The 13442-nt window shown below is 40.5% G+C and overlaps 1 protein-coding gene across 1 annotated transcript; it reads left to right on the forward strand.

Moving 5' to 3' along the window:
- The first annotated feature begins 4715 nt into the window (after nucleotides 1-4715).
- LOC136857473 (uncharacterized) lies at nucleotides 4716-13208 on the forward strand. Its single transcript, XM_067136149.2, has 2 exons — nucleotides 4716-4795; nucleotides 11841-13208. The coding sequence occupies exons 1-2, from the start codon at nucleotides 4727-4729 to the stop codon at nucleotides 12807-12809; spliced, it is 1038 nt and encodes a 345-aa protein (XP_066992250.2). The 5' UTR covers nucleotides 4716-4726; the 3' UTR covers nucleotides 12810-13208.
- The last annotated feature ends 234 nt before the right edge of the window (nucleotides 13209-13442 follow it).

Below are 13442 nucleotides of genomic sequence, written 5' to 3' on the forward strand. Positions count from 1 at the left end.
AGACTATGTATAGCCGCCATCTGGCGCAAGCGGCCCTTAAGCCGTCTCATAAGAGCCTATATATAGCTGTCATCTTGTGCAATTGGCGTCGGCAAGAGCATAGTCCCTTTAAGATGGCGGATGTGAGGTTAGGCTCGCTCATTTAGGCGTCGCGAAGGGCAACTAGCCGTTAAAGTAAGGTTAGGCCCCTCAAGATAGCGACTCTGAGGTTAGGCTCGCTCTCGTATGCAAAACCCGCAAATCGACATTGTTCACGTACTATACTAGAGGTCAATGACCTTGCATTGGAACCTGCATTGCTACACTACTAGACTTCGTGTGCTGACTCAGCAAAAATGTGCTGACTCAGCGATTTAGAACTCTCATAGCCCTACTACTTTACTCAAAACCAAATGTATCTCATTAATGTCTTTTCCAAATACTTCTGAAAAGTATTCCTCAATTTCGTGTATTTGTGCAGGGCAATTAAGATTCAAACCACTGTTCATAATATTACTGACTACACTTTTAGTCTGATTATAGTAGTTACGCTGTGCTACATCATAAGGGGTTCCTTTTTCTTTCCCTGTTTTAGATCTTCGAGCGAGGTTGGAGCTCTATGAATAGGTAAATTTCTGATTTGTTGCCCCCTGTTTACACATACTATAATATTTTACATCCGGATTGTGTGGACCCGATAGTGTGTTCACGGAAGAGAGGATGGAGGTTACAATTGAGTTAATTTCATGCGATGTTTCGTCGGTTAAAACCTTCTTGATCCCATCTTCCCATCATTTCATTAAATTATGCGCGTTGCCTCTAGACGATGTATGACTGATTCTGAAACGTTGTGAGGAGCGAGTCCATGTTGCCCGTGTGCTCTAAGGCTCTATAAGATGGGTATGCTTATCCGCCATTTTGGTTCATACATGCGCAATGGGCCACGTGATCAAACTCTAGTTTCTCCTACGATTACTCGTTTTGTCACATTGAACGTATTTTTTTAATCACCGCGTGCATGGACAGAATAGTGCTATATGTGTGCGGATATTTATTACATAATGGTGGGTTGTTCTGCACCTAATTGTAGTAATGTCTCTACTGCGGGATACAGGTTGTTTAGATTCCCTTCTGATCTGCATTATGCCTCTACTGCCTCTGCTACACCTTCTACTTCAACTACTGACTTAAACCTGCATCCAGCTCCCACTGACATTACTACACCCCTTAATTCAGTCACAATGATCATTCAATATTCAGTTCTGTCCCCAAGTCCGGCAACTGGAGTTCAACATTCAAACACCACAGCTACAATATTTGTCAAAAATAACTTGATATGACAGAAATAATGTGTTTAACATTGGTGGTAGAACAACAAATGCATTATTGAAAACCAAGATCTGTGGTAGGCCTGTATGCAGACAGGTTTTATACTATGAGCTTTCTGGCTCAAGCTCTGAAACATTCGTATTCGTTTTTTTTAAATTCGGGTGGTCTAAAGAAACCAAATTGTTAAGTTATGAAATGAATTTGTAACTGTGAGGTCTTCTATAGGGACTATAAGCATTATAATGCAGTATAATGCAACATAGTGCAAATATTGTAATGGAGAAAGTGTTAATAATAAATGTACTAGTACATTTTCTCCAATTTAAAAGAAAAAATTGTTAGACACTTCTTCCAAATTCGATCCTATGCTGTTGTGGACTTAACAAGAATGTACGGAAACGAGGCAAAATGTATGGGACTGCTTCGGAAAAGAAGAGAAATATGTAAACAAGGAATGGAATGTTATTGTTTTGTAAAAACTGTAATGAAAGGAGACAGTGAATTTGTAAAATAAAAAACAACCAAACTCCATGGCACTACCGCCCTTGAAGGACCTTGGCCTACCAAGCGACCGCTGCTCAGCCCGAAGGCCTGCAGATTACGAGGTGTTGCGTGGTCAGCACGACGAATTTTCTCAGTCGTTATTCTTGGCTTCCTAGACCGGGGCCGCTATTTCACCGTCAGATAGCTCCTCAATTCTAGTCACACAGGCTGAGTGGACCTCGAACCAGCCCTCAGGTCCAGGTAAAAATCCCTGACGTGGCCGGGAATCGAACCCGGGGCCTCCAGGCGAGAAGCAGGCACGATACGCCTACACCACGGGGCCGGCTGTAAAATATTGCTTAAATGTAATGTGCTGCCGGAGCAAGTTAACCAATCTTGCAACCCTTTGAAGTTTAATAAGGTGAGTCGTGTTGAGAAATCATACTACTTCTCCTCAAACCAGAGGAATGTCTCTAAATAAAGCGGGGGGGGGGGAGTAAAACATTTTCAATATTCTCCACAGCTCGTGGGTCACTCCCCTTACTTGTGGCTCTTAACTGATTGTCAGTGCAATACTTCAGGTTGGGAGAGAAGATTTAGCTATAGAAATAGTTACTCTATTCCTATTTTCTTCCTGAATGCAATTTACAACAACATTTGTTTCATGAAAGTTCGACTGAATAAACTAAAATCCTCTGTTCACTACAACTGCATTTCATTTGACGGTACCGCGGTGCATGGCTTACCTACAACCTATTCTACTTACCAATAATAATTATAATAATAAAAACCGATTTATTAGTAGACTAATCTATTTTCTCTAATATTTCTCCAGTGAGAGTATATGCCTAGTTTGTTTATTTGTTAAAAGGCAAATTATCAACGACCTTGCTTTTAAAATCACCGTCCCGAGCAAAAATTACACAATCATGTACGAAATATACTACTATTCATTTTGAGTAATCGTTTGAACAATACTGAGAATGAGTATTTCTACAGTATGTTAGTTCAGCATTATTTTCTAGCGTGGAGAACTGTAAAAAAAAGGGATATACAAGGCTGGGGCGGTCAACTGCCTTACCAACGGAGTGCAGGAATGAACCATAATGGCGGGCGAGCATAACTAGTCTTTAGAGACCCCTAGTGTGCTCCGGGATGATTATGTACCTCAACGGATTTGTAGGACTTGTATGTCTTCTATCTGAAGAACTTGATATCATCATAGTTGGAATTATTATTCACTTTGAAAATGAACTGCTGTTCGCAAAAGACGTAGTAAAATAGATGGGTAACACAGCTGTAATGTACAGCATAATCTATGCATCAAGGCGATGCAAGTAAGCTTTTACATCGCACCATCAAAAAGGATGTTTAGAAAGAAAATGAAAAACAATATTAACAGAAAGTACTTCATGCGCCACCCTTCGTAACACTATCTGCACGGCTTCCGCAATCTACCCCCATTCCCACATATTCGGGCGAGTTGGCCATGCCGTTAGGGGCGCACGGCTGTGAGCTTGCATCCGGGAGATAGTGGGTTCGAATCCCACTATCGACAGCCTTGAAGATGGTTTTTCATGGTTTCCGATTTTCACACCAGGCAAATGCTGGGGCTGTATCTTAATTAAGGCCACGTCCGCTTCCTAGGCCTTTCCTATCCCATCGTCGCCATAAGACCTATCTGTGTCGGTGCGACGTAAAGCCACTAACAAAAAGAAATGTATTCCTGTAGAGCGATATATTTTGGGAACACATGTATCTTAATTGCTAATGAATAGTTGTTTTGCGTACCGCATAGGTGACGGTAACTTCCGGCGTGATATTTCTCTTTGGCAACGCACAATCAACGCCAAACAATCTAAAAGAGGCACAAAATTTGTCCATGCAGATAGCGAAGAATTTTTCGTAACAAAACCATATGAATGGCAAATAACACAAAACACATTGACGAATCATTCAGTAATTAATTAATCTTATAAGAAGCACAGTGCATCAGATCCCAACAAGATTACTCTCATAGTGAACCCTCAGCCTTCTCTCCCCCCCCCCCCCCCACCCCGTCCCAATAGAGAAGATCAAATCGTTATCGGTCACTTTTAGGGTAGACGTTTCGAAAAAAACGCTAGTTTAAGACTTTTTTTTGGAAAAAAGGTCCTTTCAAACGACATAAAAGGTGTTAAAATCGGCCAGGTAGAAATGGACGTAACAGGACAGAGCAGAGGTGTTGGTGATGGTGGTGGTGATTATTGTTTTAAGATGAAGTACACCAAGGCAACCAGTAATCAGAGGGAAAAAATTGGAAAAATTCGAAAATTTGAAAAATTAAGGTATCGGCCATAGCACGACAAGGGCCACGAAGATCGTGAAAATGAAAGACTCACTAGGCCTTGAATTCTCTAATGCCACAGGGCTCGGGAAAAAAGAAAAGGAATTGACGAAAGGTGGTGGAATACGATTTATAAAAGTGAACAGCCTGGCACAGGTAAGTGGAAGCAATGCCAGGACTCAGCTAAGGCCCCCGTTATCACCAAACCCCGCTTCCAAGATCCTGGAGCCCTTTTAGTCGCCTAATACGACAGGCAGCGAATACCGCGGGTGTTATTTTACTGCCTCCAACCACAAGGGGGACCACATGGCTATATTTAAAAGGTCCCTCCACAATACAGTTTTTGTATAGGAACTCAGTGCTAGATTGCGGGTTCGAACTGTCCTCAAATATACTATTCAAGGTAAAGCTGGTACACCTCTGCCTTCTACGGAACTCACGTCATACAATCGCGAGTTAAATGATAAGCTGTGCTCCTCAATCAGAGGAAAGACACGGCGGAAGAAGTAGAGCACGAAGTTATCCCCTGAAAACGTAGTGACTCAATCACCTGACGTGTCATCTGGTATAAAAGAAGATGTCACCTCACTTGGGAAATGGAACTGCATCATGAAGAGTCCACCAGGCTGTTGCATCTTGCTTTTCGTGGGCTGTCTGTTCCTCCTCGGTACCAGTATCGTAAGTATTAAGTTCCTCGCAGGCTCATACGGACACTCGTTTAACAGAAATAAAGGGACATTATAAGATTTCGGATACATACTAAGTCAATGTAGATCTTTGGCGTCATACAGCAATTTATATAGAAATAATAAATAATTATCGTTTCGGAATTTAAATTCCAGTAGTAATTTATGAAAGCAATGTACTAGAATAAAATAAATAAGTGAACACATTTTATTATTCTGAATCACAGTACAACTGTGTATGCTACTTTTTTCTTTACGAAAATGATCTTAGAATATCTTTCTGAACTTCATTTTCACAGCACTGTCTTGCGGCAATCTCTATTGGAAATGAAATAGCGTATGTCTTTTAGTGCCGGGATGTGTCCGAGGACTTCGGCTGGCCAGGTGCAGGTTTTTTGATTTGACATCCGTAGGTGACCTGCGCGTCGTGAGAAGGATGAACACAGCACATAGACCCAGTCCCCGTGCCAGGGGAATTAACTAATTTTGGTTAAAATTCCCTACCCTGCCGGGAATCGAACCCAGAATCCCTGTGACCAAAGGCCAGTACGCTAACCATTTAGCCATGGAGCGAAAGCTGTACCACTTAGTTCGAAAACTGGGTGCTCACTCACCCTCTCGTAGTCACCAAGAACAAACCGAATACAACTGACTCCGCTTCAATTTGGGGACCCGTGAGTCTATCTTATTTTGATTGGCAAGGAACTTGAATGGATTAAACAATGATGAAACAAAAGTACAGTCAATTACGTACGTTCACAGCAAGATACAGCAGCCTTCCTTATCCTTAACAATCTCCAATTTTAGTGATGTATCTTATAAACACACTGTTTTTAGTGACCCGTTTTACACAATATCTCATTGCAGGGCAATTGCCCCATACATATCCCAATAATAAAAACTTTAATAATAATCATTAATATTTTTTTCGTTTGAATTAGTACTTAAGCAGACGCGTATTAAAAACCCCTTTATTGTCTTAATATTGCTCTCATGTTGGTTTTCTGTCCATTGGTGGATCTTTTACAGTTTTGAGAAACCACAAAGACAGTCTTTCTGAGGATGTGAAAAGGCAGGTGGAGAGTGAGGGCCTGCGATTACAATGAAAACTCCTAAGCCGTTCTTGACATGAGAAATGACGTATGGCGACTTTCCCTTCGTAATTCTAGGGTAACGCTAAGAGGAATGCAAGTTTTTCGATAAATATTTTACTCCTAAATAAACGGTTGGTAAATGGTGTTTCGGTTAATGTGTGTGTGTGTGTGTGTGTGTGTGTGTGTGTGTGTGTGTGTGTGTGTGTGTGTGTGTGTGTGTGTGTGTGTGTGTGTGTGTGTAACAACGCTGCATTGCTTTCTTAGTTCGTTTGTCTCTGGTCGGTGCTCAGTTGAAGCAGTCCTTGTGCCATTGTTCTGGGGATAAGATGGTTCATATTGCGAGGAAACTTACTAAAACAACACAATGTACTTTGTGTTACTCAGAGAAAGGAATATTTAATAAAGAAAGAAGCATTCGTCATATGTCGTTTCAGACTCAGTTATTGTCAGAAATATCTTATAGCTGGAGTCATCCGAAAATTTGTGTTATGTACCACGACAAAATGTGTGACGCGTGGCTAACGAGATAGACAGGCTATAGCCAGCGATACGGGCACGCCTGCCAAAATAAAAATACGGGCCCCCTCAAATAAAATGTAAAACCTATGAATAACTTAATGTAATCACAACGGTTGTGTAATATATTGTCAAATTATATAAACAAAGGGATTATTGAAGGTTATTACAAATATCGTTTAATAGGTTTCATTCGAGTGCTCCGTGGTTTGAGCTACTGAACTGCAAATATTCCTCTACGTAAAAATTGTAAAACAAACTATTTCGACTGATTCTGCAAAAATGCCCTGACTATCTCCATGCATAGTGACATTAGGTGTGAGTCAAACACGTGAACTACGCGCCTGATATCAAGGCGAGTGGTGCATCTCTTTCTGTCTACTCTTTACACACATGAAACTATTTAATATCCGAAAAAGTAATCGTTGGATTTGAAAAATAAGCACATCAATGAATTTGTCACTCGATTCTTAATTGTTCTATTGGGTGAAATTAGTATAGTCCCACTTAAACAAACAACGTTGCAACCGGCTTCTCGATAATTACGTGTGTGTTCGAGAGGAATAGGACAGTACTTTGAGCCCCTCAATACCCTAAGAATTTTAAAACATAATGTCTTTATCTTTAACGAATCAGAAGGTATTTGAGGTGTACAAGAGCGCAATGCAGGCCCTAATGTTACGCCCATGAGTCGTTACTCTGACAGCTGCACCGCGTGAATACTATGCGAACTTTATGAAGAGCAATGTTTGTGAATAAACAACATTTTAAATGATTACATAGTCAATTTAATGAAGGTAAAATATAAACCATATTTATACAACGAACCGACACAAAGTATGAAGCACCGGGCGAGTTGGCCGTGCGCGTAGAGGCGCGCGGCTGTGAGCTTGCATCCGGGAGATAGTAGGTTCGAATCCCACTATCGGCAGCCCTGAAGATGGTTTTCCGTGGTTTCCCATTTTCACACCAGGCAAATGCTGGGGCTGTACCTTAATTAAGGCCACGGCCGCTTCCTTCCAACTTCTAGGCCTTTCCTATCCTATCGTCGCCATAAGACCTATCTGTGTCGGTGCGACGTAAAGCCCCTAGCAAAAAAAAATTAATAAAAAAAAGTATGAAGCTTAAATAGCCCACAATTCATTCCTTGTAAATTCGTAGGCCTATTTCTTCCTAGCATGTTATATTCTGATATTATTTTGATACAACGCAGGGTCATGACATACGCACAGTACGCCAAAATAATTAAACTCAGTCACTATAAAATAATAATATTCTGCTTTCCTTGACATAAATTTGACACGAGGCATTTGTAACCACATGCTGGTGGTATTGATGTTCTAAGAGGAAGTACAACTAGGCAACCATCCCCTCTTAACTCTAATCAAAGTGAAATATCGAAGGGGTCCGACACTTCGAAAAATGAAGGTTCTGTAACTGCCAAACGAAGGTAAGGGCCGCGTAGGGCTCCGTAGGGCTCGTAAACCTAATACGGTCGGGGTCCAAAAAGAACAAGAGTTGACCGAGTGGGATCGGATAGGATAGATGAAAATGAGGAGCCTTACACATGTAAGGGGAAGCCATTCCAGCATTCAGCTAAGGGCCCCGTGGTCACTATCCCACGCTACCAAGTTGAGTCCCTGAGGTCCCTCTTAGTCACCTCTTACGACAGGGAGGGAACACCCTTGATGTTGTTCTTTCGTCCCCAGCCACAGGGCGAATTAATCACACGCTTCTTTTAATTTATCTGTGTTAGAATATACAACATCAATTGCTTCTTGTTTTCTTGAAAATTAGGCTAAATATGTATACCAATGAAGTACCGGATTCATCCACTAGCTATTTATAAGTCATTTCATTTCTTTTTAAATATTAGACTCCAAGACCGAGCGGTGTGGTCGCGCGGCAATGAAGCCAAACATCCAGGGAAAGAGTATGGTCGAATCCCACCTCGGCTGTCCTGAGAATGGTTTTCTTTGGTTTCCCATTTTCACGCAATTGCTAGGACATTTCCTATTCATTGAACTCAGTCGATTCCTTCCACCCCGTTACCCAAATCCATTCACCGTCATTCATTTCGTCCTCAGCTGAGGTAAAAAGTCATATCATTTCATCCCACCTCCTCCCCAACCCCGTCTCAGGCTAGACACACATTACAACACTTTGAGATGTGTTAACTGTTAACATTTTAGGAGTCAGTTATTATTAGAATAGACAGAATTACTACATCGAAAAGGAAATTACTAGTATTAGATAAATAATCGCTAATCGTGGCAATTCTTCAAGTGAAAGGCCTCGCTCATGTAGAAGATGAAAGCTCTTCCATAAAGAACTGAATCTCATGCAATGTACGAAACGTGATTCAATAAATTATATACCGCAAATGACATTCTTTCATTCCTGGCTCACACATTTTGTTCCTAATGCATGGAAAGGAAAGTATAACCTTAAAAACGGGAAGTCATGGCCAAATATTTCATTCTTGTAAAAATAATTACTGTGAACAACATCACACTGCCGTGTGATGATCCAAAATGTTAACGATCCATACCTAAATATTCCTTCTTTGCCCAAGTTGCGACCAAATGTATTAACCTACTAGCAAATGCACCCGTGCTTCGCTACGATATTCTACATTGTATACGGATTTCTCCGTAAATTACTGTAAAGGCAGTGAGTGAGATTATATTAAATTGCATGTGTCTCAACGATATCCGAGAAACAAAACAGGGCGGACGCTATACGTCATTTCCGATGTAAGGTGGGCATTAGGGAAGTTTTTTGATAATGACATGCCACATTCCCTACTGCCAATCACAATCGAGCAAGGGAGTTTCTACTATAACGGCAGGCTCACTTGGTCACTGCCATACACAGTAGAGATGGAGAGTTTTCATTATAAAGACAGGCCGCTTTTCCTCATGCCAGTTAGAATCGAGTTCGAGATATTTGTTTATAATCGATAAATATCAGCAATAGAGATACGAAAATAAATCATAGGATCAAAGTTGTAGATCTCTCCAAATTGAACCGTGATTGTGTTATCTGTCTTGTAATACAACTTACCGTTTAGCCACCAGGTACCCAGGTACGAAGGTCTGTACCGTCACTAAAATGCATCCATATTTCGATACTTTCCGGGGCTAAATTTATATATTTGAAGAGCCTTGGAATTTTTCTTCAGAGAAAAGAGTGCCCAGGTTTCGGAATTAGCACTCGCATACATACGGAGTTATTAAGGAAGAAAATAATATGGTACAGTTAAGGAAGTTTAAATTAATAAAAATAGGATTATAACTGAGGACAGCCGTATAGGACAAATATGTAAATACCAAGTGGATGTACTGGAAAATAAAATGCCCCTAAATAAATTGAGATGGTATGAGTTACGGATATAAGAAGGCTGCAACAGAGGAGAAAATTAGGCGCAGGGAATCTTAGGTAAACAATAAGAAGATGACTTATGGTGTTATTAAGCCTAAAGAGGCAAGACAGAGGTAAGAAATTAATGCAGAAAACAGAAGTAGAATAGAAATGCAGTAACAATTATAGCAAAAGCCAGAAAACACCTTAGAGTGTGACATAATGGGCTACACTCCGCGGAACTGTGCACATATTAACATGCCCCTTAGTGCTATTCTAGGACGAATGCAATCTCCAACTGTATTCCGCCAATATCCCGCAGAATGACCGATTGACGTCTCTCTTGCTTTCTACCCAAGGAACAACCACGAGTTTATAGGAATGATGACGAAAATGGCAATTTGTCACTTCCCTGCTGGCAAGCAGTTGGAGACGTTGCCATGGTAACCTGTAGGTTTGGTGCCGGTCTGTCGGCCACTCAATGCAGAGCATGATACCCGCAGAAATAGTAATTTCCTCCGTCATTTGAAGAGTGAACGAAATTATGCACATATCAAAAGCTGTTTATAATGAAGGGACGTTTCACATATAGTGCACAGAAAATCATTAGTATAAGAGAAATAAAGAAGACTCTTCTGGTTTTCCTATAAATCTCCCGTCTACTCAGAGATTTTTAAATCGTCTGAATATCAAAACCTTCCCCGGGCTGAGTATACTCTAAGTTTGGTCGAGATCTATACAGCCATTTCGTCGTGATGGTGGAACAAATAAACAGACACGAAAAATAAAAACCACAGATTCGGTCTTGAATTAACCCAAAACGGACAGATATCTGAAAAATTGGCAAAAACAAACGAAATTACAGACAGCGGACCCCCTGCAACTTAATTTATATAGATATACAGTCTAATATATTATGGTTACACAACACTCGCATGGACTTCGCATATAACGAACTTAATTCTCAACGATAACTCATTTAAAACGAATTTATGGGAGAATCATGTGATTGACCATTCATCTAAACACAAATGTAAATATTGCGGAGGGAACGCCTGAGAAGACATTGCAGTCGTATGAATGACTAAACCCAGCTGATTGTGTGCGATAAATCGTTACCATGCACAGTTAACCTACAATAACACCATTGAAATTTAAAATAATTCGAACTAATTGAAAGCTGGACAAATACATAAATATTATATTTTGGAGAAGTTGACGATGTGCAGTTATCCTATCACTGATAATATGTGGCTCTCAAGATAAACTTAACTATTTTCGGAAAACCTATTAGAATATATTTAGGCTGGGCCTTAGAGAAATTTCGTCTTTCAGCAATGAAAATGCTGATGATTTTTGTGTGTCTGTACCGAAATTTGATCGATGTACGAACACACTGCAATGTCTAGGCATTTTATATCACTGAAAAAAATGTAATAGTCATCACCTTTCCGTATCCATCATGGGATGAAAATAGGTTATGAATTCGTAGAACACAGAAGAGAATCACCTCACTAAACTCTTAAAATAAATACTGAATGAAGTAATATAATTTCATACACGTATTGAAATAGTAGAACTTACTGTATTTAAGAAAAGCAAGCGAGAAACTAATGTATCGCTGTTATGAAGACCTTTAGGAATAAATAAATAAATAAATAAATAAATAAGTAAATAAATAAATAAATAAATAATAAATAATAAAATTGTTATTTTATTCTTCATAAGATTATCTTTACAATAATAAAGGTATTAAGGCTCTGAGTTTAATAGTTTGCTCATAATATTTCTGCAAAATGTTGAATGTCGGAAATATACACTATGTTCAATATTTAATAAAATGAAGACTGTTGAGCAGAAGAAACTGGTATGTGCAGAAATGAATATCTCCAACCAGTTTATTTTTCTAAAATATTACTCAAAAATTTTTTTTTTTAATTTTGCCGTCTGATTTCACATGGAATGCGTCATGCGCAAGCACTCTGTTCAGAGAAGTTGGAAATAGTGAAATGAGTGTGATTCCTATGAAGAGCAGAGATGGTAAAACAACTCTTGTATTTTCAGGTCAGTGGACATGAGAGCGATGAAGAAGTATTCGATACTGCAGCATCTGATAGCAGCTTGTTCGTCAAGAGGGTGATCCATTCTCCTGCATTGCCCGCCGGGAATGCCCACGTTGACCACTGCAATTCTTGTGGCAAGCACAACTGTAACTGCCATGACAACAACAAAACTAAATTCCTGCGTGGACGGCGAGGACGAGCGGGAGAACGGAGGACGGGTGGTTATCACGGTACGCCTGCAAGAAGCGTTCTCAGAATGTACCCCGACTCCACAAGTCACAGGGGCAGCCGCGGTAAAGCCACTCGCACAGTATATGTGGGTCTAGGGACTCACGGTTTGGGTGGAACTTTTAGAACTACTGGTCTTGGTAAGGGAGTCTTGATCGGAGGAACTTACGGCTTAGAAGGAATATTGGGAACTGCTGGTCTTGGAACTTATGGCTTAGGAGGGACCGTCGGCTTTTCTGGTCTTGGAACTCATGGCTTGGGTGGAACATTTGACGCTAATAGTCATGGAACCCATGGCTTAGGAGGATTCGTTGGTACTTCTTATCATGGAACACATAACTTGGGAGGGATATTTAGCCCGTATGGTTATGGAACTCATCGCTTGGGAGGAATAGGTCGCATTTATAGTCATGATACACATGGCTTGGGAGCTTTAGTCACCAGCAGTGGTCATGGAACGCATGGCTTGGGAGGTTTAGTCACCAGCAGTGGTCATGGAACCCATGGCTTCGGAGGAATCGTTGGCAATTCAGGTCATTTAACTCATGGCTTGGGAGGTTTAGTGACCAGCAGTGGTCATGGTAGCCATAGCTTGGGAGAGATAGTTGATACTTATGGTCATGGGACTCATGGCTTGGGAGGTTTAGTGACCAGCAGTAGTCTAGGAGGTATCAGTGGCCACACTAAGGGACTGATAGGTGTTGCAAAGTACCCTGGATCCAGAAGAGTAATGACCGTGTAACATCCCGTAAGCTCGGCGGACCTTGGTGTGAGATCTCATAGCAGAGGCACAGGGAAATATCATGTGTCCGTACACCATTAGCAAAGTGAACGGGAAAATACTGCTACCGAACGCCGTCTGTAAGCAATTTCGTGAATTCAAAAGCTAGGTGAAGTCACCAATATTACACAGAGATTCAGGGATCATAGACATATAATCACGTTTCCTGTTCATCTTACTACTGCATGGCATTTCATTGTGTTCTTGGCGTATTTATAAAACTGTGTTAGTATTTCTTTAAATTATTCCTTGCGAAAGGTGTGTTACACTGCGAATAGAATGTCAGAAATCAGAGACTCAAAGTGCATGTGTATGGAAAAAATGACTTGCCAATAAATGAAATTACTTCTCTTTGATTTATGAACGCCCCTGATTGATTCGCAGGTTTTACCGAATCCAGTTTTTCATCCTCAGGACAGTGGTTCCCAGCCTTTTCCATCTGGCGCATCCAAATCCCTTGACCTTATATTGTTAGTACACATATTATTTTCTCAAAAAGACTGAGATTTGAGAATAATGTAGAATAAACAATAGGTTTGCAAAACTGACAATAGAACAGTAACCACTTTTAATAAAAACCAGGCTGTTGGCTGA

This window comes from Anabrus simplex, chromosome 1, assembly GCF_040414725.1.
Source record: "Anabrus simplex isolate iqAnaSimp1 chromosome 1, ASM4041472v1, whole genome shotgun sequence".
In the NCBI taxonomy this organism is placed as follows: domain Eukaryota; kingdom Metazoa; phylum Arthropoda; class Insecta; order Orthoptera; family Tettigoniidae; genus Anabrus; species Anabrus simplex.